At 36.4% G+C, this 27,326-nt stretch overlaps 2 protein-coding genes across 6 annotated transcripts; one reads left to right on the top strand and one right to left on the bottom strand.

Annotated features, from left to right (window-relative positions):
• The first annotated feature begins 666 nt into the window (after positions 1-666).
• LOC109021442 (G-type lectin S-receptor-like serine/threonine-protein kinase At1g34300) lies at positions 667-3,504 on the top strand. The gene has a single exon (XM_019004060.2). The coding sequence runs from the start codon at positions 809-811 to the stop codon at positions 3,209-3,211; it is 2,403 nt and encodes an 800-aa protein (XP_018859605.2). The 5' UTR covers positions 667-808; the 3' UTR covers positions 3,212-3,504.
• Positions 3,505-3,874: 370 nt separating this feature from the next.
• LOC109021445 (vacuolar fusion protein CCZ1 homolog B-like) lies at positions 3,875-17,694 on the bottom strand. Of its 5 annotated transcripts, none has more exons than XM_019004063.2 (11): positions 17,365-17,693; positions 15,954-16,157; positions 15,490-15,583; positions 14,380-14,560; positions 14,244-14,282; positions 14,028-14,137; positions 10,821-10,916; positions 10,177-10,635; positions 8,518-8,673; positions 4,592-4,821; positions 3,885-4,243 (listed from the first exon to the last, which is right to left on the bottom strand). In XM_019004063.2, the coding sequence occupies exons 2-11, from the start codon at positions 16,133-16,135 to the stop codon at positions 4,213-4,215; spliced, it is 1,578 nt and encodes a 525-aa protein (XP_018859608.2). In that variant the 5' UTR covers positions 16,136-16,157; positions 17,365-17,693; the 3' UTR covers positions 3,885-4,212. The 5 variants fall into 5 exon arrangements, with proteins under 5 accessions (XP_018859610.2, XP_035542462.1, XP_018859608.2 ...); XM_019004064.2 differs by having other exon boundaries at positions 15,954-16,136; XM_019004065.2 differs by lacking the exon at positions 14,244-14,282 and having other exon boundaries at positions 3,875-4,243; positions 17,365-17,692.
• Positions 17,695-27,326: the final 9,632 nt, after the last annotated feature.

Raw genomic sequence — 27,326 nt, 5'->3', positions numbered from 1 at the left:
ATCCCATCATAAAATATGTCATTCAAATTTAAACAACAATATAAAATAGAAGATAACAACAAAATATAATAATATAGCAATATAATTACCAATGACTCTGATACCAAAGCTATAAATCACAAATTATAAATAAGTAATAAAAGTTTAATGATAATAATAATATTGATAATAAATAAATATTGAAAGATGTAAAGGCACTGCAAATTTGCTAGATAAAATAAATAAGTATATATACTTTTTAATATTCTCATACTATAATCTCATTTTTTATATTTTTAATTTTTTTTAGCTTATAAACCTTTATTTTATGTGTATAAGACATAATTTCATGACATTATATATGAAGAGATATTATAAATTTATTGATAGTTAAATGACATTTAAAATGAATATGAAATGTTAAAAATATATTATTTACTCTTATAAAAAATATATATTTTATTTAAATAATATAAAAAATAGATAAATTGATATAATGTATGTTTTAGTACGTAAAATAGAAAAAATTAATAATATATTTTAAAGAATAAGATTATAAAATCCATTATGAATGCTCTAACGTTGAACGTTGAACGTTGAACGTCGGGTTCATGTTGCGATCAAAGCGAGGACCACAAGGATCAGTAACCCCCGTGGGCCGTTATCCCAAGTCAATAGTCTTGGTCAATGCCAGAAGAATCATCCACCACCAGCCGGCAGCCGCCATGGAAATACATTGTACTAATTACAACCTAGTAAATAAAAACCTCTCCTTCGCCCAGCCATTCACAATTCCACAGAACCTCCCCCTCCCCAAACCAATATTTCCATGGCTACCCAGTTCCTCTCCTTCCTCTTCCTCTTCGCCTTCCTCCTTTCAATCAGTCCACCATCCTCAGCCCAACAACAAGCCCCATCTCTGACTTTCTCATCCTTCAAATCGTCGGACTCCCCATGGAGCCCAGGCCAGAACCGAATCCTTGTCTCTCCCAACTCCGTCTTCGCCGCCGGATTCCAGCTACTACCCAGCTCCGAAACGCACTACAACTTCTCAGTTTGGTACTACAACGTCTCCGGAAGTCTCATCGTCTGGTCAACCAATAAGACCTCTGCGGTCAACGGCTCCGCATCGCTTGTCATCACCACCTCTGGACAGCTCCGTCTCAACGACTTCTCGGGCCAGAACTTGTGGCCGCGGGATGCCTCAGGAAACCCAAACTCCAGTCTCAGCCTAAGCAATGAGGGTAATCTTTCTTTCGCAAACTGGCAGAGTTTCAAATTCCCAACAGATACCATTTTGCCGAACCAGATTATAACTAATACCACATTAGTTTCCAAGAATGGTAAGTATAGCTTCGCAAACTCCTCGAAGTTGCTTTTCAATAACACCGATAGTTATTGGGAAGCCGCAAAGGGAAGACCTTTCCAAATGCTCCAGACTGACGGGAAAATGGTCCAGAATGGAGAGTTTTTCATTCCTGCGGATTTCGGTTCTACAGATTTGCGAAGATTGACGCTTGACGACGATGGTAATCTCGGAATTTACAGTTATGATCCAGATCAAAAAGCGTGGGTCGTTGTTTGGAAAGCAATGCAAGAAATGTGCAGAGTTTATGGCACGTGTGGGCCTAACGCTATTTGCATAAGTGATGGCTCGAATTCTAGTACCAATTGTACATGTCCGCCAGGGTTTCGGCCGCGTTCCGGTGGAGCACAAGAAGGATGCGACATCAAAATTCCGATCAACAACCCGGCAAAGACCAAGTTCCTTCCGCTTGATTATGTCAATTATTCCAGTGGGGCGAACAATACTAATAAGATTACTGCTAGGAATCTGGCGGAGTGTCAAGCTAACTGCTCTAAAGTCGCCAAATGTCTTGGGTTTGGATTCAAGTATGACGGAAAAGGTTCTTGCTCTCTTCAACTCGAACGGCTGCTATATGGGTACTGGTCGCCGGGTACCGAGGCCGTCATGTATTTGCGCGTTGACAGTTCGGAGACAGACATATCAAACTTCAGCGGCATGACCAAGTTGCTGGAAACGACATGCCCGGTCAATATAAGCCTCCCTCTACCGCCCGAAGAATCCAGCACCACCGCGAGAAATATAGCGATAATCTGTACCCTCTTTGCTGCAGAGCTGCTCTCCGGGGTGTTTTTCTTCTGGCGTTTTCTGAAGAAGTACATCAAGTACAGGGACATGGCTCAGACCTTAGGCCTCGAGTTCCTTCCGGCAGGTGGACCCAAGCGGTTCACATACGCCGAGCTCAAGGCAGCCACCAAAGACTTCTCCAACCTGATAGGCAAAGGTGGATTCGGAGATGTTTATAAAGGAGAGCTCCCCGATCACCGCGTCGTCGCGGTGAAGTGTTTGAAACATGTTGCCGGCGGCGACCCCGAGTTCTGGGCAGAGGTCACAATTATTGCCCGGATGCACCACCTCAACTTGGTTAGATTGTGGGGGTTTTGTGCGGAGAAGGGTAAGAGAATCCTTGTCTACGAGTATGTCCCCAATGGCTCCCTCGACAAGTACATCTTTCGTTCTGCTCGGGCAAATTCCAGAGAAGATGGGGAGCTGGAAATGGGTCCTCTTTCTGAAAACGGCCTGAACCCGATACTGGATTGGGGCGTTCGATACCGGATTGCGCTCGGCGTGGCTAGAGCGATAGCGTATTTGCACGAAGAGTGTTTGGAGTGGGTTTTGCATTGTGACATTAAGCCAGAGAATATACTCTTGGGGGATGATTTCTGCCCCAAGATATCCGACTTTGGGTTGGCAAAGCTGAAGAAAAAGGAGGATATGGTGAGCATGTCACGGATGCGGGGGACAAGAGGGTACATGGCGCCGGAATGGGTTAGATCAGACCCGATTACTGCAAAGGCCGACGTGTACAGCTTCGGGATGGTGCTGCTGGAAATAGTGACAGGCACAAGGAATTTTGAGATGCAAGGGTCCGTGAAGCACAGCGAGGATTGGTATTTCCCGGGGTGGGCATTCGAGAAAGTATACAAGGAGATAAAGGTGGAGGACATCCTGGATCGTCGAATCAAACATAGTTATGATAGTCGAGCCCATTTTCATTTGGTGGATCGGATGGTGAAGACGGCGATGTGGTGCCTTCAAGATCGACCGGAGAAGAGGCCGCCGATGGGGAAGGTGGCTAAGATGTTGGAAGGTACGGTGGAGATCACAGAACCAGGAAAGCCTACCATTTTCTTTCTTGGGGATTAATAACCCTTTTGTTACCGGCCTCGCGCCTTTTCAGCAGTTGCGTGTAAATTAGCTTGATGTTGTAAAACCGCTTGGTAAAATACTAAAATGTCAAAGTGGATCTATTTTCGTCGGAGTTTAGAATAAAGAAGTCTGCGCAAGTGTGCAGGACAGTTGTATGGTAAAATGTCAGAGTGGAACTTCAAACTTTATCTTACTTGATGATTAGCAACCTTGCAACCCGGTGAGACTCTCTCACACACAGGTGCACTAGCTGTTGGTATTGTGTATATCAAAGTGGGTGATTTTGTATTCATGTCGCAGTTGATGACAACCTTAGATTTGATTTTATCTCATCTCATATAATTATTATAATTTTTTCAAACTCTCACACAAAATATAATAAACAATTCAATCTTTTCAAATCTCAAAACAAAAATTATATTATAATAATATTTTATTCAATTTTTAACAAAACATCTCATCTCATCTGAACTGCATAACCAAACAAGACCTCTTAAAATGTGGGATCTATTCATCAGGAGAGGTGAGGGGCAATAATGTAATAAAGTTGGTAGTGTATGTTCTCGACCTGTGATCTATCAACTTGGCCAGTTTGAATAATGAGATGAGATAAGATGAGTTGAAATGATTTATGAATACTAGTGAGATCATTAGTTGAAATTAAATAAAATGAGATGAAATAGGATGAGATAAGATGGTTTCATCTCACCTTCGTATCCAAACGGGCTGAGGTGAGATAGTTTAATCTTAACACTACAGACATTTTTTTCCTCTTAAGAAAAAAGGAAGAGAAAAAACGTAGTGCACAAATATATCAGGAGATACATGCAACTGACTGTTTTTCTTTTCTAAAGACTTTTTCGACCTTAGAGAATTATACAGCAAAAGTATGCCCGCGTCAGGGAAGAAAGAGGTGGGTAACAAATAACAGAATGCTGACCATCTTCATGCACTGCTAGTTGTTTCTTTTGGGCATTAGAAACTACAAGGATTTTACCCTAATCCAAAGAAAATGCTCCATTGCAATACCTGCAGAAGTGAAAACCAAATAGATGACTACCATATGCTTTGATTTACAATCTTGATAGATAAAAGACTTAAGTACTGTATTATATAATCCAGTAACCAGTCCCATACTCATCGGTGACAGTGTAAGAGAGAACTTATTAGCACAAGATGCACTTTCCCGAGAAATAGCAGCTATGGAAATTATCACTTACGGATTTTCTGCAACAAAAAGATTGTTCTTGTGTGGAAAGATATGCAACCTAATAACTTGGACTAAACCGGGCCATGATATGCATGTTTTTTTCAATTGGTTATGGTAAACTTAAAAACAATTGACCCCAAAGAAAGCATAAAATAATAACTGGTTACCTGTTGCTGAACTTCTCGACTGCCTCAGAGGCATAAAGCAGTGTTTCATTGGCTCTCTCTAGAACCATATAAACCTCTTTCCCTTTTGTAATCCGAGCAATAACCCAGGCGTTATTTTTAGCTCTAATGCATATTTCCAAATCTTTCTCAAGAGCTGCATTATCCCCTACCATTTGACCTTTTTCCAAATCAACCTCTTCTCTAACCTTACTTAAGACAAGCAAAGATTCCTGCAACAGAACAATACTTCAATTAAATCGCTTGATTAAAGTAATCAGCTGACCAAAAATGGGTGTTTCTTAACTGACAAGTCAGCATCCACTATCGGAAATTATGTTGTCAAGTTGCAGGCAACAGAACCAACATTTAACCTAATATGCAAAGCTGAAGGTTTGAATAACATGCAAGACTCCCAGAATAAAAATCGTCCATAAATAATTTTAGATGCATTTTAAGATTGGAACAAAATGATTTGTCCATCCAGTCAATTAATCTAGCCGTCTATGTTCATACACTGACCACAAGATTTAGGCCCCAGACAACAGTAGTGGACCCAGCCAGCAAGGCTTTGGAGGATTTCATCCAGAATTTTTTTTTTTTTTTTGATAGGGGATTTCATCCAGAATTCATTTTCATGCTAAACTTCTTTGGCTACAACCCAGTATCACTTTTCATGCTTAATCTCAAACATCTTGCAATCACATAGCATAAGAATAACAATAATAGTAATAACGACTGGGTCCACCAGGAGATTTGTCCTCAAGCAGCCAAGGTAATCTGCTCAGCATTACGCTGGAGGCCTCAATGTGAAGAAAACATGGGTCATCATGCTAACTCAAATATATCTAGCGTTAACCATAGTCATCATTACAATCATGATCATCACCATCATCATCTTGATCATACTCTGATGCAAATATGGATCATCTTGCAATCATACCCTGTTGCCAATGTTTATGACAATACTGACGATAGGAAAGAAAATAAAATGAAAGGAAAAGAGGATACACAGCGATCAGAACCCAGAGAGTTATTGAAAAATGAGTTGCATTTGTTCTTAAGCATTATATTTATATATTATGTGACTCAATTAAAGTGGTGAACACCCAACTAAAGATTTTCTAAAATACTCCAAAACCAACCAACAAGACTGCAGGGCAAAAATAAGTCTTCAAGGCTCACATCTCCATCTAAGCAAAAAATCATGAATATGCAGGGAAACACCCAGGACATACCAAAGAGAGGAAAAGCCGTTGCAGACTTTTTTTTTTTTTTTTGATAATTAATAAGAGATTTTATTACCAAGAATAGGCACAGCCCAAATACACAGGAAGTATACAAAGGAAATGCCTCCTACACTCTAGAAGCTGGAAAAAGACAAACAGATTCAGTAAATTATCATCATCCCTTACAAAAATCCTAGCCCACAAACACAAAGTAGAAAAGAAAAAATTCCAAAGTTCTCCAAGAGAACGCTTTGTCTTCAAAACATCTCCCATTCCTTTCCAGCCAAAAACACCACATTAAACACAAAGGAATCATATTCCATCTGGCAGCTACACATTTCCTTCCCTCCAAACCTCTCCAACATGCAAGAAGATCCACAGCTTCCTTTGGCATCACCCAATATAAACCTGTCCAACTCAAAACCACATACCATAAAGACTTTGCCACCTCACAATGAAGAAATAGATGATCTACAGATTCACCATCCTTCTTACACATGACACACCAATTGGCAATGCACATACCACATTTTCTAAGGTTATCCATGGTCAAAACTTTCCCTAGAGCAACCACCCAACTGAAAAACGCCACCCTAGTAGGAACCATCACTCTCCAAATGGATTTCCAAGGGAAAGCACAACCAGAATGACAAGTCAGCACCTTATAAAAAGAACTAACAGAAAACCTAGACTTTCTAGCATGGTCCCACAGTAAACAGTCCTCTCTTCCCTGCATCATTTTTTAATTATAAAGTCTTCCCAAAAAATCAGAAACATCATTCACTTCCCAGTCATTTACCTCTCTGATAAAATCAACATTCCACAGAATATTATTATCCGTATGTTGGAGATATTATCTGCCACAGCAGCATTTTGATTCCTTGCAATCCTATAAAGAGAGGAAAATTAGATTTGAGAGCTGATTCCCCACACCAAATATCATGCCAAAAAAGAATCCTCTTCCCTTCCCCCACCTTAAATGTAATATGTTTCGAAAACTCCCCCCAACCTTTCCTAATGAACTTCCATAAACTCACCCCATACGCTCCTCTAACTTCATTAGAACATCAATCCCCCCACCCACTCCCATATTTTACAGCAATAACATTCTTCCAAAAAGCATCTCTCTAAATGACATCTCCAAAGCCATTTCCCAAGAAGTGCTTTGTTATACATCCTCAAATTTCTCACCCCGAATCCTCCACAAGAAATTGGTTGACAAACCTTGTTCCAACTAACCAAATGAAACTTTTTCTCTTCTCCTATACCTCCCCATAAGAAATTGTGATAAATTTTCTCAATTCTTTTTGCAACCCCTGCTGGCAAAGGGAAAAGTGAAAGAAAATACATGGGAAGATTAGACAGCATACTCTTTATCAAAGTAATTTGTCCCCCTTTAGACAAGTATAGTTTTTTCCATCCAGCCAACCTTCTCTCAATCTTCTCAATCACCCCTTCCCATATGGAAATAGATTTGTGAGAGGCACCCAACAGAAGACCAAGATACTTCAGTGGCAATGAAGAAATCTTACACTTCAAAATATTAGCCAAATCTGAAATATTGGCTACTGCACCCACTAACGATTTCAGACTAGTTAAGATTAATCCTTAGACCCGAAACAGCTTCAAAACATAACAACAATGCTCTCAAAGATCGAAGATGTTCTTGATTAGGCTCACAGAAAATTAAAGTGTCATCGGCAAAGAGAAGATTAGATAATTTAATGCTGTTACAAAGATTCCCAGTTGGCTACCATCATGACTTGATTCTTTTATTGTTACAGTATCCAATATCTTTTTTCAATAAATTTCAGTGATTCATGAGGAACAAAGTTAGAGGAGGCAAATTTTCAGCCCAGGCACCTCTTTCCTCTGAAAGCCCTACCAGCTGCATATCCACCAAATTCCTTAACTATGCTTAGAAAGACAACAAACTGGCAGCTACCACTTGTCCTTACACTACTGGAAATCATATGGTTTTATGACGACGATTTCGGCAAAAGTTAGTATGTGGAACCAACGAGAGCGAAAAGGACAGCACTCTCAACTATTTGGGAAGTTTATTAAGGAGAAAAGGCAGTTAGAGTTTCCAACAAACACAGACCATTGAAAATGCGAAATGAGACTATCCAATTTGGAAGTGAGAAAGTATGAGTTCCTCAACATCATTGAAAAGAAAAGCCACCAAATTGACCTCATAAACAAATGGTGTCACTAGATGAAGATCCCGACTCAACATCCTCCACAGTTTACAATTTACTAGCTTTCTTCTTTCTTTTTGATAGTTTGTGGAGCTTGGCATGTCTGGAAGCACAGGAGAATGGTATTGGCAGTCGTCGTCTGACCAATTGACTTGGACACCAGATTGCTCGTGCCTGCCCATTCTGGGTTTGCCCAAAGTTGTTTGTCCAAAAGGAAAAGCAGGGAGGTTTTCGCCCAGGTGTGCCGAATTCATAATTTCATTAATTTGATATAAAGGCAATACGATGCATTAGAGCAGTTGGATCTTGAATGCCAAATAGATAAGGATAAAAGAGAAAAAGATTCAGGTAAATTTTTTGTACTTCCCACCCAGAAAAAATAAATAAATAAGTTTAAATATATTCATGTAAAGGGGGAAAAAGACAAAAACTCATGCCTCCACAGAAACAAACAAGCAAGCATGCCATCACCAAACTAAACTATGCTATGATGTTTTACCTTTGTTAGGGTTGTAACCTTTCCTGGTGGAGAAGATCTGGATACACTTCTGTCACCATCCACTAGCAGATAACGATACCCACTGACATGATAAGCATTCTCACCACCCCATCCTTTTGAAAGTATCTCTTCAACTTTCAACATCTTCAGTGATGCCTGACAGATTCAGCAAGGAAGTGTAAGATTCAGCCAGTAGAAATGTTTCCTATTCTTGATGCAATATCACTGATTTTTTCAAAGTCTTTAAGCACATAGATAATGAGCCCAACGTTATATACTGAGCCCCTCGATGCACAAAACTAATAACCCCCCCTGCCCCCAAAAACAAAAACTCCCTGCCTTTAATGTGCAATGTAAAGCGAGAAAGCTGCAAATGAATGAGCAAAACACAGGCAATAAATAATGTCTATTTAGCAAACAATATCATCAACATCAAGCGGGAGTGCCAGAAATGACCTAAATATTACTTGTCACACCTTGGGAAAAGCACATTACTAACAAGGCAAAAGAAAGTAGCAGTAATACAAGGAGCAAGGAGCAAGTACTACTACTTCAGTCTTGTCTTTCTAGGATTACCCTTCTACTATGTTGTTCCAGTAAATTATTATTAGGAGGAAACAACCGATTTTAGAAAATTAAAAACTTCTAAAAATGGACAATCATTTGAAGACAACCAACAAAAACATAAAGGAGAAACAAAAGTAGGTCAGTCATTTGTCAGAGTATTATTTCAATCAACAATGGGTATTTTGGTTCCAAGTCAAAACAGTCGAGGGCTTCAAGAGGCAATAACTCCATGTTCACTTTTCACATTTTCCATTTCTTTACCTGCTCCTGTTTCTTTCTGCTCTGTAACTCCATTGCTCCCTCAAGTATGTTTACTTACATGACTTGGTCATTCCCCCAAAACTATGTTTATGTGTATGAAATCCAAAACTATTAAGAATATAATGCAAAAAACAAAAAAAAAAAAAGCCCAATTTCTTATCAATGTATTCGAGAACAATATAATCAGAACTCTCAACAAGTGACAACATTTAACTTCACCACCAGGAGTTACTTGTCATGCTCATTCTAGAAATATATCAATTCTGAATGCAGTTGATCGGCGTCACACATTGACACTGCCGTGTACTACAGAATCATTCTTCTTTGAACCTGCATTGCAATGCTTAAAAACATGCTTTTTTGTGTATTCAAGACGCCACATAAGCAAGCAAAATAAATGACATGATTCGATGTATAACATTGGATGTTGCTTTTCAGTTATATAATATTTCTCAAAGTTGCCTAATCCTGCTAGGAATCTGCCAAAACTAATAGTATTATATTCAATCAACCTGTAATAGCCCTAATAAGCTGGAAAAGGATATGTGTGATTGTTTGTATGACCCTGTGCTCTGTTAAAAAAAGACCCAGAGAGATGAAGTGCTAAGGAGGAGGTAGAAGGATCTAAAGGAACAAGATTCTGACTAAACAAATGAGATAAGATTCAACAATATGGCATATTTAAGAAAAGTATCACTGAATCGGTGAGAGGGTGACGGATCCAATAAGTATAAGTTAGGCCAATAATTAAGGTATAAAATTTGCTTAAACAAGCAATAAAAGGATTCAGAAGAGACAAAATTGTAATCACTAGAACAGCAAGGGACTGACATTTTCATGAACTTGCTGCTTCACCAAAGAAACACCTTGCTCCCAATTAAGAATAGAGGCAACAGGAACAAGAAGGATTAATGTAAGACTCCTATACTGGTAAGCACTGAGATACATTCTCTCCTCTGTCTGCTGGAGCCAAATGGTTGGAGCAGCAGGAGTTGAACTACCATTCTCTGCACCCCATAAGTCAGTCACAAGAAAACCATCATTGCCTTTAGACCACCTGTCTTGCTGTAAGGGTCTTGCAACATGATAGCTGTCATCTCCACCATGGGAGGTATCCCGAGAACCATAAATTTGTTCTAAAACAGAAGCTGAGTGGGTCATTGTAGAGCCAGTGGCAACGTGAGATGCTGTACTTCCTTTGCGTAAATAGGACCAAGAACTTACTCCAGAGGAAAGAGCATGCGGAGTCAACCTTAGAACAGCATATGTAAATAAGCTTATGGTGTCAACCTGGAAAATATTTAAAAATGAAGGTTAGAGAGGGAAATAAAATTATTTCACCAAAGATCTCTAGCATCATTCTGTTAACAGGAATGCCGATCAGTTCTGGGCATCTTGTCGACTTTATGGATGGAAATCTAAGCTATATGGTATAAATTTAAAAGCATAAAGATCAAACAAGAATTTATCCATACGGGAGAAAGTGTAGTGGAAACTAGCAGGTCCTGAAATAAAATCAGCGAGTAACATGGTTTGTTTCCCGCAGAACCTTCTAGCAGCCTGACAAGTGACTGAAAGCAAGATATCGTTAGAAGTAGGTGAACAAAAATTGCAAAACAGTTTACATTTCACCATCACGTTTAATATATAGGAGTCCAATGAAGTTAAAAAGAAGAAAGAAAATACTAAGGCCTTGTTTGGATGTTAAGATGAGATGAGATGAGATGAGAAATCTGTGAATAATAATGAAATAGGTTTGTGAATAGTAGTGAAATAGTTTTGAGTTAAAATATTTTATGGGATTTTGGGAAAGGAGAGAGAAAAAGTTAAATAAAAATATTATATTTAAAATAGTGTTAGAATATAATTTTTTGACATAATTTTTGTTTTGGGATTTAAAAAAGTTGAATTGTTTTTTGTTTGGAAGTTTGGAAGTTAGGAAATGTTGTAACGATTAGATAATGGGTAGATGAAAAAGTTGAAGATTTGAAATTTTTGAGTGGTGTTTGAATGTTATGATGAGATGAGATGAGACCATCTCAACATCCAAACGGGGCCTAAATGTTTAAGTTCCTCCTTTTGGAAGATTTTGGTCAGCCGTTCGTAGGTAGGTAAGTTAAAATGTTGCTCCTTTTTTTATAAGTATATGTTGATCCTTAAAGCTACACAAAAATAAATAAGACGAAAATAATTGGCAGTTGGAGATAGGGCAAAATACGTGAATTCTAATCTAGAAAGAAAGCAATCATACATGAGATCAACTACAATTAATGTCACTTCCCCTTAGTCCAAAGATCCTAAATTTACTTTATTCTTCCAGGCGAATGAAAGCTCAGTCTCATAAATATGTGGCACTCAGTTACACTCCTATAATTGTTCTGAAAAAGTGCTATTTTTGAAAGATACAAATGTATATTTAAACAAGAGAATGAGATCCAAAGCATTTTAAGTAGCAGTATAATTATTGGAAGCATTCCCATTTAATGACTCGTGCTTCAAATGAACATGGGACCATTTCAATGACAACCACAACCAAACTAGTAAGGGCATGAAGAAGGTTCAACAAAATATGACGTCCCCTTGCTTAACTTGAACAATTACTATACAGCGGACAGGATATAACGCGAAGACAATTTAAGCCAAACACTTAAAGTAAAACAAATCACCAGAAGACGAATAAAATTGCAAAACTATTGGAAGTTTTGACGGTGATGTTGGAAATAATGACGATAACAATAATACATAAGAGCATTCGTAGTGGGCTCGACAAACCCACTGCTTGGCTATACTTTAGCCAGTTCCCTTGAAAACCATCATAAAATGAACTAGTTAAATGAACAGTTAAAATAGCTAGAGTCATTTCCGGAGGCCAAAACTGTTGACCCAATTTTGCTGGCCATTCCATTTCTTTGCTTTTTTTTTATTTCTTTCGTGTCTCTCGCTCTTTCTTCTTCTCTCTTCACACCTCTACCCTCTAAGAAAAATCAGAAGCTAGTTTTCATTCCTGAAAGCTCTCCTCATTCAAGTTCATTCGTGTATGCTCTCTCCTTGGCAGAACCCCCCCCCCCCCCTCTCTAAGTCCATTGTGGCGTTGTTAATCTTTGAATCATCCTTTTCTTTTTTCCTTTTTTCGTTATGTTGATGGGTCCATGTACAGTCACGCATCTTGTGGACTTCGAATAGGAATTTGACTTCAAATATTTAAAGCGGAATTAGAAATCCAGTGAAAGCAGTGGAGTGGCTTTAAGTAGGTTGGTCTGAAAGCTGGCTGGCTTCATGTAATGCCCCAATAGAAGACCCAAACCACATGGCCTATACTCCAAAAGGACTAGTCAATGATACAATTAGAGCCCCATTGGAACCTTATAAAGAGCAAGAACTTCTCCTTCCCAAGCAATGTGGGATCCCATACACTACCTACCATTATCCATATCATATGGGGGTATCACACTTCAGCCAAGTGGTTCCATTATTAGTAGTTGTATTTATTAAGGGTGAAGAAACAAGTGTACATATCATTGGAGTTGGGAACAAACAAGTGTCCATTATTTGCTTCACTAAATGCAACCTTTAAACTTTGTGTTGCACAATTGGCATGCTGTGAACTTTTTTATATTCAAGACTTTTTGCATTTCTTGCTAGTCACTTGCATTATATTGCTACTATATCTGCTCTGAATTAGCACATATTCTATACGGGTTCAAGTTCTGGAATTGAAAATTATGAACCCATTACCCTCTTACCTGAAACTCTATCATGAGAGAAAAGCAAATGAATGGAACAGGTATCACGTTACATTCTGTTGGTGTCTTTCTGCCAAGTACTATATGTTCTGTTGTTAACTCTTATTTTCACAGAAAGGGGGATGTAGTGTATGCATGCAGTGTATCAAGTACTATATGTTAACAACCCATTTCAGAGCAGTGCACGTTTATATAGTTCAGTTGAATAAATAATATATTCATTGGAAATATATAATCATTGGAAATTGTCATGTTTTGATTCATGTGTATTTTTTTAAAATGGTTAGTTCAAACCAACCATCCAACTGCCATGAGAATAAAAAATTGTCAAGGAAGAACGGAAATAAATATTTAAACTGAATAGAGATAGATTCAGAGAGTTTGTTACATGGTGCTTTTGAAAAGTGGCTAGCTAAACTACAAAAGGTGAATTTTCTAGTCAAATTTTAGCCAAAGAGTAGCTCATTCACCACTAATGATCTAACAAAAATAAAATATAATAGATAAGTATAAAACCCACCGATACTGCTCACTAGTCATGAGGAAATATTGATGAGATATTTTACTATATAGCACAAATCACAACAACCACTACCGCAAATCGCAGTACCCTGTTCCAACAAAGCTCCCATTTGTAAAATATGATGAAAATCATACAAAGACAGTTAAAATATTATTTAAAAAGAGTTTAACAAACTGGCATAAAAATCTGACTCAAAAAGAGTTAAACCAACTACACACCTAAATGACAGAAGGTAAACAACCACAGCATACCAGAAATCAGATCTTCATAAATAAGAAAAATAATAATACAAAATTCATGTAGAAAAATAACACTCTACACTCTCAAAGCATTAAACACAAATACTTAGTTTAATCATGACGACGCGAAGGACTTTCACTCCATATTACTAATGAACATTGTTTCCAAAGACAAACCTGAACTTCAATTGCAGCCTCCCGACTTACAGTTAACATCTGCACAGTTCCACGCTCCTTTAAACAGTCACGGAATGACGGTAACAGGAGTTTCTTGCCAAAAAGAAAATCTGCCTCAAAGAGAAAAGTTACAAGGTATGAGATATGGCAACTTGAGCATTACGTGGGTAGCACAAATCCAATGGGAAGCATTTGATACAGCAACTTCAGCATTACCGCAGCAGCAATTATCCAATGGAGACCGCTTTTGACATGCTGACAATTAGTGACTTACAATGAAATATTTTTAAGCATAGACAAAAGAAATTTAGATTTAGGATAATTTTGTGGGCATGTGATTGCTTGGATTTACCTCTTAGATAATCAATGATGAAAGGGTACAAATGGGATCGAATTAATCCTCCAGCAGGTTCTTTCTCAAGCAATGCTCTTATGGATCCATGAAACATTAGAAAAAGAGAGTGAATTTCTTTGAGAACTTTTTGTAATGCATCAACCCGCCATATAGCTTCTGACTCATTTTTCTCCACTATCTTCAATAAAACAGAGCATAATTTAGAACTAAGCAAATAAGTGATGAGATTTGAACATCATGCGACCAAAACCTATAATTGATGCCATTCAAACATTCATGTAACCAAAATTTAAACATTAACCAAACCTATCTTATTTCATGAATAACTTCTGATGAAGGAAACTCCAGAAAGGATTATAGAATGTGATATACTGAGCACTAAATGTTATTCACATGCAACCACCTTCTCTGGCAAGCATAGGCTGAGATTTCATTTCTTCCTATCCTTTCTACACCCTTTATTATCCAAAACTGGAAATTGACAGAGTGAATGGATGCACAGACCATACCTTGTTTTTTTCTTTCATTTACCCTGTCAGCTAGTGAGTGAGTTAGATAAGTGATTCTACCACATAATGTGACTCATTTCCCCAGGGCACAAGAATCGAGGGAAAGCTTTCATGCTATAGAGCCAAATCCACATAAATGGAATAGAGGAAAATGTTGTCAACACATTGACAATGGAAATCTCCAAAGAAAACTCAAGCCCTATTTTCCTTAACAAGTGGTCGATCCCTAATATGCCATATGCCATCATATTATACTCAATATGTGTTTCCAAGGCTTAGATTTGAGTGCAAAACAGTAGGCAAATCAAGAAGAATAAAATGGAAACAGAGATATGAAAGAATGAAGTTTTAAATTGATTATGTGATGAGAAGGACCAGTCTACAGTCTGAGATGTAGATTATTCAAATAAAAAGAGGCAGGGAACACTATGCCAGATCTGCAAATGAATAAAGGGCATATTAACATCTATGCCTTTTTTATTGGTGAATTAAAATTCACATTATCATCAATGATAATAGCAACTGCTTCATCAAAGTATTCAGTAGATATAATATAGAAATACGTACGAAAAAATACAATACAAGCGAGGTAACTTACCATAACCATCCAGATATCTGGTTCTGCCTCATAAAATACATGAGTGTGCCTATCTGCTTCTATGACCTCACAAGCAACCTCTGGAGAAAATATTCTGTATAAAAAAGAAATGTTGCACCATTAAGTTAACGCTAAAAATAGAAAATGAAAACGTATTGATAATGTTAGGACGTGACAAAAGGCCCTATTATTTTACTTCGTTTGTAATAGGATTTTTTAAGCCCTATATATGAGTAAAACCATGCTTTTGTAAGAATATGTCTCTTATCACTATAAACCAATAATTTTTTCTGTTACCTCTTCATTGAAAAAACCCCAAAGTGGCCCAGTAAATTGCTATGGTATTATGAATGTAAAAGTAAACAATTAAAAAACCAGCGGCATCTTTAACCCAAGCTTCTTTCATCAGAAGTAAAGCAAAGGGGAAATAAAGGGGAGGACATAGCATACACACAAGTACTAACCTTGTAAACGTGATAAGTCCTTCACTTAGCCCTATTACGGAAAGCTGTCTTGAAAAGGGAAAATCAGCAGGAAAGAAAAACAATATCTTGTCTAGCTCCTGTCCTTCTTGTTGTCCCCGTCTTAAATCAAATATGCAAAGTTGTATGGCTTCAGTGGCAGTATCAGCCGATGAAAGTCCCATTCTGTCTTCCACAATTCATAAACTTTGACAGGGAGAAAAAAAAGAAGGGGGTGTTTAGATGAGATACAGCCAAATTGTGGAAAAATTACTGTAAAACTCCTAGCAAGAATGCCCAACAATGCTGGAATATCTTGCATAACTGTGGAAAATTTTTAACAAACTTGTCCAAAATCAAACTTGAAAATGATGACCAAGATATCTCTATCAAGTTTAATCAGCCAAATTAGTTTCTAACTTTCTCAATTTAAGTCAAGAAAAATAGTGAAAAGGGAACATTCCTTGGTCCTCACTTCCGATGAATGCTGCCTGGGAACCCACCACCGTTCAAATTTAGCATAAAAGAATACAGAGATTTTGGAATTGATAAGGAAAATCAATTCATTGAAGTTACTGCATCTCATAGCAGAAAACTCAATTGAGAATGTAAAAATGGATACAATAGGAAGACGACTCAAACAACCCTTTAACTTTCAATAGAACCAAATTTCTCACTCTTCTTCCAAACACGCAGGCATGCAATGTAGTCTGTTGATAGTGGTTCTTTCAAAAAATTAAGGTAGAATGTCCAACATATAGATCTACCATGTTCCTTTAACATATAAATATCTAGCCATGCGAAAGATGTAAGAGTTTTATTACAACTTGATGCCACACACATCCATATTTTTATGGGTTTATACTAGTTCAAATTATATCACTTAAGTAATGAGTTATAGTGGGACACAAAATACTTCTAGATTTCAAGATGGCCAGAAGTTTATTTAAGCAGTGAGAGGGTTAAGGGTTCTCCCCTACAACATAATTATGCCTCTAGCCAGGAGAGGCTTAGAGGAAAGTTGATAGGGTGGTCCTCTCATAAACAGGTGAAATGCTCCATTAAACTGCAATGGAGAGAGTTACATTTATAACTTGTATTATTTAATATCGTGGATTATAGAAGATGGAAGATCCTTTAAGAAATTAATGTTTCATGTTAAATTATTTAACAAAAGACACAACTGAGGCATTTTCACAAACAGTTGGAATAAGAAACTCAAAAGGCATCTCCACAGTAACAATTACATGAAAAACTTTATCAAGAAGATATTTAATTCTTGGTCAACAAAAAAAAAAAAAAAAGATATTTAATTCTCCATCGCTAGAGGGAAAAATAAAAATCGAGAGTTGAATGCAAAATGAAAATGGCAGCTGCAAAAGTGGAAAGCCAGTTATGGATGAAGAAAAGTTACCATAAATATGGGGGGTGCTCACAGGTCGGGCTCTGGGTTGGGGATTTTGCAGATTTGAAAGAAAACGCCCGGGATGCGTCCAAAGGCTAAAGCTGTATGGGCAAATAAGAATCCAGTTTACAGAAGCCAAATGAATTCATGCAACTCACGCAGGAACAAACCCTATTTTCGCTCTGGTATGGAATTTACGTTGGGATTGGAGGAGAATTCTGTTATCTGAGGAGTGAATTGTTAGCTCACTACCCTCCCATAGTAGTATCAGGTCATTCACATTGGGCTGAAAAATATTTTGCCAAATTTTTACGCAAAAATATTTTTTCCTATTTTCCTTCTACCTTTCAAATGGAATGTTGGGATACTGAGTTAAATGAAAATGAAATAAAAATTTAAATTTAAACAAAATATTATTAAAATACTATTTTTTAATATTACTTTTATTTATTTAAAAAATAATTAAATTATTTATTATATTTTATATAAAATTTTAAAAAAATTATAATAATTAAATGAGATTAATCGTTTCTGAATCCAGGCCTAAAACTTCTTATCCATATTCTTTATTTATTCTGTTAAAATAATTTTTTTTATTATTTTTTTTATTTATTTCATTTTACATTTTTAACTATTTTGTTTTTTTTTTTTATCTTTTTTCCTTTTATTTGACATTATTGATTTCTAACAAATATTTTTAAGAAAAATTCTAATTATTTTTTTTAAGACAATAATATTTTCAAAAGTTATCCGTTCTTAATAATATGATATATGATTATTTTTTGCGTTTTCCAAATTGATAAGATTTAATGGAGTCATTTTTTAACGATTCCAAATGTCATATTTTAAAAATTTTCCTCCTCTAGTAGTTAAATTTTTAATGGTAATCATTGTTGTCTTTTTCCTAACTATATTATTTTGGCGTATAAATGAGAGCTTGCTCTTTCGTTGATATCCACATAAACCTAAATTCCATTTGAGATCAAGAAAAGAATTTCATTCGGGCCTCATTCTTCACTTGGTTCTTTCTATGGCTCTTTTTGCTTTTGCTAATGAATAATGCAACATACAGTCGTGAAATGCACAAACGCAGTGCAGTCCCTTTGAAAAAAAGTGAGATTTACTATTAAAAAATTAATTTCTTTTTATGTAGGTCCCATATTTATTCATTTTTTTTAAAGTAACTGTACGGCACTTATACACTCACTACTACAAATATCATTTCTCTTTACAAATTGCTTCTTCACTTAATCTCTAATAATGAGTTGGAGATAGTTCTCAACAAAGATGGAGAATCAACAAAAAAAGGATGTAAAACATGCACTTGGGGTCCTTCAACGACGTTTTACAATTTTTTATGGACCAGCTCTAATGTGCAAAATCACAAATCTAAAAGAGCATTATGAAAATATGTGTAATTTTACATAACATGATTATCTAAGATGAGTGAGAAAATAATAGAATATTCGACTTCGATTGCGAACAACTTGATGGTAGTCATCCTAAACTCTCGTGTAATCGTAGAAGTGAACTTATAAAATTCATTCAACGTCCTCATCAAACTAGAAACACTTTAGCGCATTCTTAGCTCCAGTCAAATCTAATTGAGCATCAATGACATTTATATAGCAAGAAGTAGAAAATGACAAGTATAGTATTACGTATGTTGTTAATTTGGTTTTTTCATTCCTATGTACGCTTTCATTTCAGGATTAATATTTACCTGATTTATGCTTTCTTTCTTTTTTCTTTTTTTATTTTTTTGTTCTCATATGCATTCTCCAGCCTTTGAAAACAATTCATTCGAATGAATTTTGAGTACTATACAAATATCCAACATTACAAACAATATCCTCAAGTCCAACCATATGGTTTTTTACAAAGATCAATAACATCCCAGCAATATAAATGTCACAAAAATAAGAGATTTACGTATTAGTTGTCACAAATCTTCACTGCTTATCTGGATTAAGTTTTGCCATAACTTTTATTTGATATTAACGAAAATATGCTTGTTGTATTTTAGGTAAGACATTGATACCCATCAACATAATTCACTCTTCCCTTTCTAGCCGCTTCCTTCCAACTTTCTCCTCAACTTTCAAAGATTTTATGTTTTAAAATTAAAACATGTTCTATAAATTAAAGTTACAGTGGAAATCATCAAATTACATTAAAAGTCCTTTTACAAAAAATATTCTTTCATACGTTACATAAAACTTGTCTAGACTTCTGTCACACTTCCCTTGGGTCATGTCCGTCCTAATGCTTCTTCCTCGTTTTGTCTCTAAGAAGAGAGGGGGAGAGATATACATAAAAATTAAAATAAGTCGAATACTCAATAAGTATTACTTCATACTGTAAAACTATACTAACATAGGTTTTCATTCCTGCATTCATAATTCATCTACATACTTTACATAAAACATTTATTTCCTTTAAAACATTAGAAGGTGGGGTTTTTCATATTTTCCTTTCTCATAAAACATTCCCCACACCTTGTATATCATTCATAAAGAGCGAAATGATTACACAACATTCAACTTAATTCTTTTCATTTTTCCTCTGGCTGATACACACTATTACGTCCCGTGTGTTGGGGTTAGTGGTCTTTTAGACCCGGATTCCGCTCGGGGCCATAGGTTGGGAATCCCTTTTAGTAAAGGGCCAACACTGAGTGTACTACCGGTACTACTTACCCAGTATTGCAATCTACCCAGACCTTTAGTATCATCATTCATTCAGTCAGTCATGGTCGTTTTGTATTTTTATACATTAAAACATTCATTCATTTCTTTTCCTTTCATTCATTCATTCCTTTCAATCTTTTCCACTCCATTCATTTCATTCGTCAGTCAATTTCATTTCATAAACATCATTTAAACGCATAAGCATAAACATCATCAGTAAACATCATTTCATAGCTTAAGCTTAAACATCATCATAAACACCATTTCATAGCATTCTTTAAACATCCTTTTATAACATTATTTAAAATTCATTTCATAATCTCATTTAAATATACTTTCATTGCATCATTTAAACATCATTTAAAAGCATCAAGTATAAACCTCAACATTTTCTTTCATAAAAATAAGAACAATAACTACTACATATAACATCAATTCACATGCATACAATTATTACTTTAGGTGCATAAATGGAGGCTGGCAAAGAAGGTCTTTACATACACATACATTTTAAACATTAATACTTAGCATACTCTCATAAAACATCATTTCATAAAGCATCATAAGAAGAAACATTCAGTTTTCATTTTCATATCATTAGAAAACTCTAAAAAAATATGAACATAACACTTACTTGGGCTACATGCTATTTACATTTCATGCAATCCATTCATGTGCGTGTCAGATGGCAACCTACATGCATACATAACTTTGACATCATTTTAAAGTTAAGACACACAATCACCTTCATCATACTCTTCCTACAAACCGTCACTTCCGATGCATAACTTGGACCAACCAAGTTATACAACTCAACCTAGTCAATACATACATCCATTCCTTCATTCATGCATAATCTAACTAACACTTCATCGTAATCTTAATCATGCATAATACACAATTTTAAGCCAATATTGAGACTTAAACATCGTGTACTCATGCTTAAGACAGATTATCCATTACATATGGTAAGTCTATCCGACTCATGCGTCTAACCAAATTACACATGCGTCTAACATATAATCCACTAAACGCCCGCTTGTGTAAACAAGCTTCATACACCCGACACCAACATCCAACTCAAACACATACAATCATCATGCTTCACAGTCTTTCCTAACCTTCAGAATCCCAACTCTTCACTTGACATCATGCCACTTCACAAACTACACAACTATCCCAACACTTCACACAATTCCCAACCACTTCCAAGCTGCACCGTGATCCCATCACTTCACATGGCATCCGGCCATAGCACAACTACTCAATCATCCCATTCTTCTCACAGCACAACTATACATTTAATCTCAACACTTCACAACATCACGCCATACCACCACTACGTCATAACTGCATAACTCCGCCATTTCACACTACTTACAGCCACAATACAAACTACTCCATAGAGCACCATTCATAGTTCCCAACACTTCACAACTACACCACAACCACAGTCCACATTTCACAACAACAGCAAAATCCACAACGCCAATATAGCTTCACAATAAAATAACTATCGAGAGAAAGGAATAGGAATCCACCATGCGTCGAGGCTGACTTGTCGTGTGCCGCTTGCTATCTAGTGGTCTCATGGTGGTGGCTACATTTGTGTAGGGAGGGGCTGTTTGGGTGGTTGGAGCTAGGGTTTGGTGGGGCTTTGTGGTGGCGGTAAGTGGTAGGTTTTGGTCTCACCGTGGTGGTTAATGGCTTGTGAGTTGTGGCTGGGTTTGGCCGTGCACCGTGGAGATAAGGGAAAGGGGTTGGGTGCGCGGTGGTTGCTTAGTGTGGCGTGGGCCCATGGTGGTGCTAATGGTGTCGTTGCAGCGCTAGGAGGAGAAAGGGGCTGAGCCCGAGAGGAACAAAAAGGGAGTGCGAGAGAGAGGCCTCAGGCTTGGCAGGGAGGAGCAGAGGCTCCAGTGGAAAGTTGGTGGTGGGTGGCTACGCTGGTCGCTTGCGACGTCTCTCAGCGGCGGCGATTAGGAGACCCGAGAGAAAGGTGAGGCTCGGGGAGGAAGAGAAAGGGAGGGAAGTGGGGTTGGGGGAGGAGGAGGAAGAGGTGGTCAATGAAGCTCATGGGGGCTGCTCACAATGGTAGCGTGCGGCGCCGTGGAGAGAAACTGAGGGAGGAGGGAGAGAGGGGCTACAAGCATGCTTCGGGGAGAGAGAGAGATCCGTGGTGGGGGAGGCAATCAGAGGTGGAAAAAGGTTGCCAGTCCCGTCGCGAGGGTGGTGCCATACGTGCGGCGACGAAGAGGGGCTGGCCGCAACTGAGGCGTGCGAGATAAGGGAGATCGGGGAGAGAGAAGGGGACATGGAGGGAGGGGAGGAGAGAGAGGGAAGAGGGAAAGTGAGGGGGGAAAGTAGGGGTGGGAAGCAGGGCCCCGCCTCCGACTCCGAGCTCACTGGGATCCTGGCTTGCCCCGCCCGCATCTGGGGCTTCAAGCGGAGGCAGGGGCAAGATGGGGCGGAACCCCACCCCGCTCCGTTTGTAATATATATATTAATTATATATATTATATATAATACATATTATATAAAAAGAAATACCTAGGCACAAAAACGACGGCGTTTTTATTTTGGGTTAATACCCAATCGAAGAGCCCCCAAGCCCATGTTTCTCTTCTTCCTCGCGATTCCTCTTCTCCTCTCTCTCTCTCTCTCTGCAATTCTCACCTCTCGGTTCTCTCCAATTCGTCGTTTGCCTCACCAATCACCATCGTCATTTCGAGTCGCCGTCGCAGATTTCCATCGCCATCTCAGCCTTAGCACTGAGTGAATGTAAGTAAGGCTCAATGACTCACTCTTGCATCTCTTCGTGAATCGCCCCAAATTTTTTATTTTTCTTTATTATTTGTGGATGGAGATTGGAGAATGAGATTAAAGGAGAATAGGATTGTGAATTGTAGAGGATTTGATTGTGCATGTGGTCTTGTGAATTGCTTGATTGTGCTCAATGTGCTGTGAATCATTGAATTGTTGTGGAGATTGGAGGGGCGGGGGGTGGACAGTTAGAGGTCCACCCCCGCACCCCCATCAATGGACAGGGTACCTCGCCCCTGCATGGATGGGAGCGGAGCCCGAGGGAAAAATCACAACCCCCACCCATGCGAGGGCAGGATAGGGGTGGCCCCCCGCCTTGTAGGGGGCGGGTAGCACCTCTAGGGGAAAGTTAGGATTTTTGGAATTTAATCTCAACCCTTCATCTGGGGATCCCTAGATTGATCTAACGGTGAAAATTAAACACAAAAAATAAACTAACTAAAAATAAGAATTAAAATAGAAATACCATATGATTAATTTAAAACCCAGTTTAAATTCTAAAAATATAATCTTTCATCAAAATAAAATGATGAAGTTTGCTAAATATTTTTAAAAGAATAAAATCATCTAAATAAATAGAATTTTTAACATAAAATGAAATAAGGAATATTACATAATATTCTTAAAGGACAAAAATCATTTAATTAAAATGATTTGCTAAAACTATATTATTTTTGGGACTCCAAAAAAATATAAAAAGGCTTACTTGAAAATTAGGTTTGGTTCAATAATACTAAAAATACCCCATTTAAAATAATTTTGGACATTTAAAATATTTTGAAGACTTTAAAACACGACAGCGCCAATGTTAGTGTCGTGGTTCGCATACCTTTAGGCCAAGCTCCAATAACTCAGGCTTTCAAAAATGAGGCCCTGCATAAGGTAGAAAAGACTACTGCTTTGAGAGGGCTGCCTCGGGACCGAGTAACCTCTGATGTCAAGGTTAGTAAATATTATTGGAGGGTAGAAAATAAGTAAGAGTCTAAGAATCAGAGAGAGTATTCTCGTACCTGGGATTAGGTACACAAGATACACAAGAGTGTAAAACTTGCTTACAAGATATACATGTATTGCATTAGCCACCTAGTCCAACTATTATATAAGAGGCTAAAGCAATACAAGAGTCTTACTTGAGTAATGTGGGACTCAATAGTAGATCAACGATTCCCTATATATCATGCATGTTGTGCAGGCAAGCACTTGAGGAATGGACACTATCCAAGGGATTCTTTGATTAACGAGTCTCATCCTTTGCAGCACCGTCCCTCCTATATGTCATGTACAGAGGAGCCTCCTGGTAGGCCGAGTTAATGGCTTTCTGCTCTGGGTCGGATTTAATTGGGCCTTGAGGGGAAAATCTCCTTACACTTTGGTTAAAAAAGCTATCCATGTTTGCAACTAATTGGGGGTTTTTATGCTAGAACATTTTGGTTAGGTAAGTTATCTTCACGTTTGGAGAAGACGAAGTGGTTAAAATGCTGAGTTAATAGGGAAACGACAAATCCCTTTAACAATGGATGTTAGGAATGAGTAGCGAAGAGCCTTCCTCTCCCAATCCTGATTTTAGTTTTTCTAATTTAAATTACTTTTATAACTTTTTATTGGATGTTAATATAATTTTAAATATTAAGTGGCATGTCACATCAATAGTTTTAAAAGTTAATTAATAAAAGGAAAATGATAATTTTATAACTATTTTACAAATATTTTACAATTCTATAAGAAATTGACAGTGATTTTGTAATATTAAAATCTATTTGTAATGTAGTGATATGATTTTAGGAAAATATTAGTGAAGCAGCTCAAACTTACCGTTCATGCATTTTAAATTTTATTTATTTATTAATTTTTTACTTAATGAATAAGAAAATGACTATTAGTAAAATTGTATATTTTTTTATTTTTTCTTAGTGATTAAGAATTTTAAAAAATACTTAAAATAAAATAATAAAAAAAAGGAACAAAAAATTTATAACTAGTGGTTTGCCCAGTGGTAAATGCTGGGCAGCCTGCTAGCATGACCCATGATTTTATTAGTTATTTGAAAATAAGTTGTAAAATAGTTGCAAAAAAATTGATTTGATCAATATTGAAATGTTAGGAGAAGGATTGGTTTGATCAATATTGAAACCACTGGGAATTAATTTTGAAATTAAACTATATAGATCAATTGTCTTGAGGGCAAACCTTAAAAACTATTTTAGTAATCAACCCTTACCTTTATTATCTTTGTGTTTGGTGAGAATGATAGAGTATTTAAAAAAGAAAGGGAAATTTGAGATTAAATACATGAATTGCATTCTTATTCATGTTAATTGTAAAATTAGTACTTGAACTTGTACTTATTTACAAAAATCTACATTAGTTTTGAACCTTTGAACATTAGGCTCCTTAATTTTTAAAAATACTCTAAGTTTGCTATTCCCATCAATTTCATGTTAATTTTCAAAGGGGAGTATTGTCACGTGGCATACTAATGCCACATGTCAGCCAATTGAAAGTTGACATGTGCCATGAGTATGACATGTATGCAATTATTTTAAGATCCCGTTTGAATTGAGAAAATAGATGAGATAAGTTGAGTTGAGGTAGTTTGTAAATAATAGTGAGATTTATTATTTGAAATTTGTGAATAGTAGTGAGTCAATCCAAATCCACTCTAAGAAAATTTAAATAATATATAACATTTGTAACTAAAAAGTTTTTTTCTTAAGAAAAAAGAAAAGTTAGCACAAAAAATAAAAATATAAAAAAAGGGGGATAATACTAAATTAGTCCATGTGGTTTAACCTTTACACAAATTACAATATTCGTTTGGATATAGAAACTATCTAAACTCATGTCATGTCATCTCACTCATAATTATAATTTTTTTAAATTTTCACATAAAATATAATAAACAATCTAACTTTTTCAAATCTCAAAATAATAATAATATTAAAAAATAATATTCTAACAATATTTTATTCAACTCATTTAAAACCATCTCGTCTCATCTCACTATCCAAATAAGCCTTAATGATTATGAAATATTCTGATAATATTCCACTACTATTAATTATTTTATCATATTCTTATACTCTCAATTTTGATTGTTTATAAATCATTCCATTACATATACGGATATGTTAGACCCACTAAGGGAACCCCAACCACGTGGCTCACATACCACGTCATAATCAATAAAAATGTGTCACATGTCACAATATTTATAAAAATAAATAAAAACTAAATAATAATAATAATAGAGATCAAGAGGAGGCTAGACCTCACCTCTTATCAAGGGGTAGTCGCGGCCACACCAGCTTGAGTTGATCTAGTATGGCCACGACCACCCCAATTCATGTCTAGGGGGCGGTAGTCACCTCCGTTAAATTTTATTAATTGTCTTGGACTATTTTTAAATTCTTTTAGTTTTAAACTTTATTGTTTTTTAAAATTAGAGGTGTAGAACCGGATCTAGATCTGAATCCAAGACAATTGTTTTTTAAAATTGTTTTTTATAGTCGGATCTAGATCTAGATCCGACTATAACCGGATCTAGATTTGGGTTTTAAGAACTAGGCGGTTATCCGCCCGGTTAAGCTTGAAAAAAATCTGGATGATAACCGGATGTAAATCTAGATATCTGGGTTGTAACCGGATATCTGGGTTATTACCTTTTTTATTTTTGAGTTTTTAAAAAGACTTCTTAAAACTTTTAAAAATATTTTTATAGTACTTTTTTTAAAATTTGAATATCATGTTTAATAACTAGATTTAAAAAAAATATATATTTTAAACACTTTTTAAAATTTTAAAATATTTTTTTTAAAAAAATCTTTTTAACAATTCAAAAGGCTTTTTTTATAGGCCTTTATGTTTTATTATTTTTTTTATACAAAATAAATAATAATACATCAACACACAAAATGCATGCATACTACATACTACATTGTTGTTTACATCATAATGCAAAACATCAATTTACATAGAAAAAAATAAATAATAATAAATCACAACAATATCAAGATGTAACTCTCAATACTATATATATGCCTCCAATATAAGCTTACCCAAACTGATTGTTTCAGTTTACTTAGTAATTATTAGTTGGTGATAAAATAAGAACATGTATATCAGGAAATTGAAATTAAGATTAACTTTGGTTGGGAATGCTACTCCAAGCATTAATTTATCACAAAACTAGTGAAAAATATGCTAGAAATTTTCAATAGTGTTGCATGAGACAATCACTTATGCATGCATGTTAATTAATATTGGTGTATATATGACTTCGACGTGTCAAAATAAGACTCGAGATGTTTGTGAAAATGCGCATTCTGAAGACAGTATAGTTGCATAACAAATAGGTTAAATCTAAGGCGGCTTCAAAGAAAAAGAAAAAAGTAGAAAAATTACTGCATACATGCATGATCAATGTTAATATTTTAGCGAAGCGGGTCTCCTCGAACCCGTCTC

This window comes from Juglans regia, chromosome 16 (assembly GCF_001411555.2).
Source record: "Juglans regia cultivar Chandler chromosome 16, Walnut 2.0, whole genome shotgun sequence".
NCBI lineage: Eukaryota > Viridiplantae > Streptophyta > Magnoliopsida > Fagales > Juglandaceae > Juglans > Juglans regia.
This window is presented reverse-complemented; position numbering and strand designations above follow the sequence as displayed.